Source organism: Macadamia integrifolia, unplaced genomic scaffold (assembly GCF_013358625.1).
Source record: "Macadamia integrifolia cultivar HAES 741 unplaced genomic scaffold, SCU_Mint_v3 scaffold832, whole genome shotgun sequence".
NCBI classification, from domain to species: domain Eukaryota; kingdom Viridiplantae; phylum Streptophyta; class Magnoliopsida; order Proteales; family Proteaceae; genus Macadamia; species Macadamia integrifolia.
The window spans coordinates 218,852-225,676 of NW_024870552.1; the positions used below are offsets into that span (position 1 = coordinate 218,852).

At 39.5% G+C, this 6,825-nt stretch overlaps 1 protein-coding gene across 1 annotated transcript; it reads right to left on the reverse strand.

Annotated features, from left to right (window-relative positions):
* Window positions 1-218: 218 nt before the first annotated feature.
* Window positions 219-5,119, reverse strand: LOC122070131. The gene is made up of 7 exons (XM_042634241.1): window positions 4,746-5,119; window positions 4,549-4,643; window positions 3,578-3,692; window positions 3,331-3,449; window positions 1,658-1,856; window positions 1,357-1,500; window positions 219-636 (listed from the first exon to the last, which is right to left on the reverse strand). Exons 1-7 carry the CDS (start codon window positions 4,986-4,988, stop codon window positions 340-342), a joined length of 1,212 nt encoding a protein of 403 aa, XP_042490175.1. The 5' UTR covers window positions 4,989-5,119; the 3' UTR covers window positions 219-339.
* Between the last annotated feature and the right edge of the window lie 1,706 nt (window positions 5,120-6,825).

Consider the following 6,825-nt stretch of genomic DNA (forward strand, 5'->3'; position numbering starts at 1 on the left):
TAAACCTAGGCCCGTTTAAGTAAACAGGCGTTCACGGTGCAAGTATTTCACACCGTCAGGCCCGATTAGGCCCGACTGAGACCGGCCTAGCCCGACCGATTGACACCCCTAATCTGACCCCACAGTGGCAAAGCCTCGTGGATTGGGTACGCTTTTTTTATAAGTTGTCTCATGGGTAATAGTATAAATAAGGACGAAAGAACCTTGTTAGTCTGGTGTAGGCAACACTAGTGCACGAGAAAGTTGCATACTGGAAGGAGATACAGATACAAGCTGAATGTGTATAAATTATATGGCATATGGAATGCATTCTAGGTGACATACATAAGGAACCAAATTTTACCCTCGCATTTTGGTCTCAAAGATATATGTTGATGACACTGCCAATCCCTCTACATCATAAGTTCGAACAAGTCTCTGTCTCTTGCCAGGCGACTCCAGCCAACAAAACTCCAGATGAAATGACTTTGATTCTGCTACACTCTTTGCCACATCACAGGGGCATCCCATGTACATGCCTCCTGGCAGCAGGGTAATCTGAAAGCCTCCATCAAATGTAACCAAATTCTCAGCCATGCAGCCCGTCCAATGCACATTAGTAGTAATATCCCCACCACTTGAAGTCAAAGTAATGTCCTGAATGTGAGGATTAAGTGAGAAAATTGATCCGGAGACGTATTTATAAATGAAATATCCATACGAGTATGCCAAGAGATGCTATTAAATATGCCAATGTCACACAGCACTGCCAACCAGATTTAAACTTGGGACCCAGATTGTATCCAATTCTGCCAATCCCCATTCTGGTCAGCCTATCCTAATCAATCTTGGCTGATTGAAGGTGTTAATGCAGGTAGGATGAGGTGAATGGAGATTGGGCTGATCCCAATAAGATCCACTGATATGCCAGATCCAATCCAAATACTTGAAATATTTTTCCAATTAAGTCATCACCCCAAAGCCAAACTCCTTAATAAGAACAATGAACTGAGGTTATAAATCACCAGAATCAGACTATCAAATGTAAGTATATAAAAACCACAGCATATAATTGTCGAGCTTTCCAAAACCATAGTGGTCATATCATGGTTATGGTAAAAATAACAATTTGCCTCCATTCTCCAATATGTGGCATGACAGCAAACCCACAAATTTAATTAGTATACTTTGCATAATTAGAGTATCAGATCAACAGAAACAAATTGGTGGTAGTTTGTATGCACTTAATTTTTTGCAAGTTTTATCATAGTTCCAAAAGGTTCATGGCTTGAATCCTCCAATCTAGAGAAAATTCAGCTTCTTAATCAAATTACTGCAAATTCTGAAGAGGATTAAATTTTGTGGAGTGCCACAAACCTGTATTAGCTGGCCTTTCTCATCAATTTCAAGTAAAGCAGCTGTATAGGCTTCTGCAATTGTGCCCCCATAGACCCCACTACGTTTAGTAATAGAATGGCCTTTCCAGCTGCCAAGAAATGGCATTAACCTGTTTGTGCTATCCTGCGAATCAAACAGGTATACAACATATTATATACAGAGGTTTATTTTGTACACAGTCCACTCAAATTAAGAAGGGGCCAAACAAAATAGAGCACATCAACCACTAATCACCAAATGCTTTCAGAAGATTTTGCGTTGCATAATTAGTGAACATCACCTTAGAATTTTCTAGAGAAGGAAGAAGAGTCACCCCATGACCTCTTTCTTGACCTTTTTCTTCAAGAAAGATAAGAAGCATTTCAGGAAAACCTTTTGGGTCCATGATGTGGAAGGCTCTTGCTCGCATATCTTTGTCCTGTGAGTACAGACAGTTCTCGCATACAATAGAAGGTTGAAAAGAGGGAACCTTTAGATTTCTGGACCACAATAATAGAAAATTAGAAGAAAACGGGAGCAAGTACCAAAACACCTTGTAGAAACAAAACCTAAAAACAATGTCGGAAACGAATGAAAATCGCAAACAAACAATCACACAAAGAAACACAACAATTTACGTGGTTCGGAAAGATTGCCTACGTTCACGGTGAGATGAAATCTGCTACATTATCAATGGAGAATAGTGTTACAGCTGCACATCCTCACACCTCTCTTAGATTACAGAGAATTGCCTTAGCAACGAAGTTACAAAGAGACATTATATAGGGTCTGGGCCTCAAGGCCTCAGCCCCTTTCAGGCCCTATGGGCCTTTTAACAGCACTTCAGAACAAGCCCACAAACGCAAGCAATAGAATACAAGACATTGTACCCCCAAGAAACACCATGATTACTCATACTTTAACTACTAATGGGGCAAGGCAATATATGAAAGGTTAATGGATCCCTAGCCCAACACACTACTTGGTCTGATGCAGAAAAATCCTACTCCAATATCATCCAATTAATGGCTGCCACTGGGATTACCTCCAAACTAAAAATTGATCACCCAGGTGTCATAATCATTTGACAAATGTTTTTTGACTTTTCTACTTGTTCTTCTGTGTACAGCATGAAAGCATGCCCTTAATCAGATGGGTTAAAGATTTACAATCTAAGTTAATTTTCCAATAAGAAGATCTCCCAATTGGGACCCCAATGAGGAGGCATTCCTACCTGAATGCCAAGTACCACATCTAAAATGACTACGGGGAAAAGCATAGTATCCAACACTGAAGGCCTTGCTCAATTGTCGGCCCCTTCCTTTAGCAACTTGCACAGATTTTGCTGATGCAAACAGACCAGACACATGAATAGGAAAATCAACCAACTTAGAGAAAACCTAACCTAGCAAGCAAGAGAATGAGCACCTCGCTCACGAAAAATAATGAACTCCAGAAAGTGAAATTAGTCACCCATCATATTTTCAGGGAAAGCACCTTGATAACTGAATATGGAAGATTTTGGAAAACACTGTGCAATAGAGAACCGTTAAATGTCTGAAAATTTTGAGGATCTGCCCAAATTTGAGCAACTTGGGAATGTCCAAATTTTCAGGACTTCATTTCATCCAGGTAAGACAACAATCAATACCCAAAGTAACAAACAAAATACAAGATTAGGAGAAACCCAAAACTGTAAGATTAAGCAACAGAACATAAAATTGTTCCCTATTGAATGATTGGGAACAGACTACGAACTGAAGCAATACAATACGAGTCTGAATGGAACTACCAAGCCCAATGGTAGAAACAAGCTCCTGTTAAATTACCCAGAAAGTACCAATTCTTTATCAAGTTCAAAACCAATTAACAGGGAAGACATAGAATATACTGCAAATTCTATTCCTGTTGATAGTTGAGAATCTTGAGACTCCAAATTGAAATATCAGGAAGTTTCAGAAAAGAAGCACTCACTTAGGTGATTCTTCACCAGTATCATCTTCACCAAGAACACCTTGTCTCAGTACATAATCTAGCATTCCAGCTGTCTCGTACCTTAGAGAAAATGCCCTCTCTTTGGGAAAAAACTCAATCTGCAAACTAACCATTATAGACATTTAACAGAAAACAACAGGATCACCTCATGAACTATTAACTCTGCAACTATCATGAATGATCAAAACCCCGATTGCAAACACCAAAGCATTGATAATGGTCTCACCTGCTGATACTTGTCGACAGTGAACATGTTGGTTTCTTTGATCTTGTACTCTGCCCATTCTGGCTCAGGATCAACTCCTGACATTGAAGTGCTTGGAGGTTGTTCTATGTACAGCCTGCAAAGTTCAGGCACAGAACTAAATATTTTCAATGATAAGAAAAAAAACTAAACACAATGAATAAAAAGTTTCAGCTAGATTTTGGCCAATAACGGCAAAAATGTAGACTGATTTCATTAACCATTGATATCCAAGTAAAAAAGTTAAATGATGGTATATGTAATCCACAATCTACAAAGTTAACTTCTAAGAGTTCGAAAAAATCAATTCCCTTCTTTCTTATATTTCATTAATTAGAAAATAACTATTACATGAATTAAAAAGCTTTAGCTTGGCAATGATGATGAGGATATAGCAGTGTCAGTATTAGTTACCAACCCATCACCAAATTGCAATATATATATTTTTTTTATCCCAGTATTTTATGGACTACCGATTGCATATTGATATGAGAACAAGATCTGTATATGCACATTAAATCTTGGAGGACTTCTTCAAAGTATATTTTAAGAACAAGAACCCTGATTTTTAATGGATGCTTTTCTCCACTTACCCCAACCTGAATTCCCAAGTAGCTACAAACATAGAAACCGTTTATAAAGACCCCATTTTTTTTCGGTAGAAATAAAGGCCCTGTTCAGTATTGGATAAAACATCCCAAAGAAGTAAGAACAGATTGGATTCTTGAGCAATAATCTCCAACTCATACGGATTTGGTATACTATATCACAAATGCAAAAAAGATTTTGTACTCTTGACAGGCCAGCATTGAGAGTAGACTCTAAAACCTATGAACCATCATGAGTAAAAAATGTGATTTTATCAACATTTACGATCACTTGTATCTGATTCCGCTCAACTACCAAAAAGAAAAAAGGAAAAGAACTAGAACGGTGGAACACAAAAGCCTTACGTTTGAATTAGGCTGATCAGCTCATCTTCGCCATATGAGCTCACCGCAAGTTTTGTATTCACTTTTTGCAACAAATTTCCTTTGTAATCAAATTGCTGTAGATTGCAAGAACGAAGTAAAAGCTCACATTAATAATACCTGTACAAATAAAGCGCGGGAAGGAAATCAAGGAAACGAAATTGAAGATTCAAACTTACATATAAGAATCCGTTCCAGTGGCCAATGTTGAGATCGAAAAAACGTTGCAGAGCGTCAACACTCATCGATTTTCCGCTTCGGTACTGTTGTTCTTCCGGAACAGTAGCCGAAAACTTAGCAGCTTGAATTCGAGGTCTCCGAAGGAAGGAAACACGACCATTACGGGACCTTGTCTTCGGAATGAACAAAGGGAATCCTCGAATTGGGCTTTTCGTCCTTGAGATAGAAGAAATTGCAGCCATGGCTGGTGTCGCGGCATGGTGAATCTCTAGTCTGAGTTAGTTCTTAAATCCTTATCCGTGTATCTCACTCTGCTATTTGTCGTTTGTCCTCCAAAATATTCAGTGGTTCTGGTACAGCGGTGTTCGAATTCGGCTATCGGAAGGAATGGAAATCACTCGGTTGAAACTTAAATCGTTGCTCCTCTCGAAAACTCGCGCGCGTGGTTTTAGGAATCGGATCCTATTGGCGTGAATCGGTTCAATCGAATTGAATCGAATTAAGATCGGATCAGATCCGCCCTGTCCGATCTCAATTCTTGGCCGATACCGTATTGCTGGATCGTAACCCAGAAATGGTGATAAGGTAAAAAACTGGTATCTATAATGACAACAATGGGTATATCTGTCCGATACAAGCCGATTCATATTGGATCAGTGTCGGCCTTATCCGATTATAAGATCGATTCTGGTCTTAAACCATGCTTGTCAGAGTAATTTTTTTTTTTTGTAATGATAAAAAACAAAAATAAAATTAGGAAAAAAAATATGCTTCTTGGTTGTATGCACTGTGCTCAGACAAAGGGATGCACAAAATCATCGTCCACCCCTTATGAAATCGAAAATCACATACACATTGATGCCCATTTGTGCTGTCTCATTGGCTCCACACTGATAAAAAGGCCATTTGACTAGGCAACGATCTCTTTCTCATAAAATTAATAAGAAAGTAAATAATAACATCTTCCCCGAGCTTCTCTCTACAAGATAAATATCAAGCTACTCAAACTTACAGTTCCTAGTTGTTTCTTAATCACTATTATGAGAAAAATCTACGACCAAATGTCGTCCAAAAAAAGGCTGAAACTAGGTCGAGTGAAAACTAGGAAGAAGGGGGTCAGATAGCCAATCACCCCAACAAAATTAACAGCAGGTAAGATAAGGACCACCACGAGACTCGCTGGTAGGCCTTCCGAGTCACCTTACCCAAGTCGCATCAGCCCACCAAATGGGTAAAGCACCAAGTGTTGATCGATGCCAATAAACCACTACCCTCGGCTCAGTGCGTGGGCCACCAGATACGGATCCGTCCGAATCTACAAGGAACTATCACGAGGGTTCCGGATCTTTCCCTCAAGGGGCATCTTGATCCAATCCGATCCCCCAGGTCATGGCATGAGCGTTGAGTTCCCATGTTTGGGAAGATCAGATAAAAACCTTCCTACTACAACCCTTGTGAAATCTAGACTCCTACCTCCAATAGACTGTTGTAACCCGGCAGTCACTGAGAGGACGGGTTAATCAATGAGTCCAATTTCAATCCCCAATACCAGTCCGATATCTAACACGAAAAACCCTGATACACCTGTTTCTATACATGTCCCTATTTGCACACAGTCGTATGCACACTCAGCCTCTCATAAGCACTTACAAGTGTGCACACACATTCGTCATTCCACGCACTTCAATATATATATATATATATAATGTAAACAATAAGCACACCCACAACACAAGGTTTTTACAAGGTTCAGCAATTTACCTACGTCCCCGGAATAGTGCCTGTAAAGGCTTCGTACTTACTCAATACACTACTTTTAATTACACCCGCAGCCAATTTTCTCAAGCCAAAGCTGAGATGGCACTATCAATGCCGGTACAATATGTAGTACCCACTACACAGGAGCACCCACTCCCAGTATTTAGTACCCATTAAGAACTCAATACAATAATATAATAAATTTGGCGCTTATATCAATGCCCTACAGTCAAGTCCTGCCTAGCATATACATCCACAACTAGCTAATATGATCACAGTTCATCCACAACTAACCTAGCATATATACAATTCATTCACGAC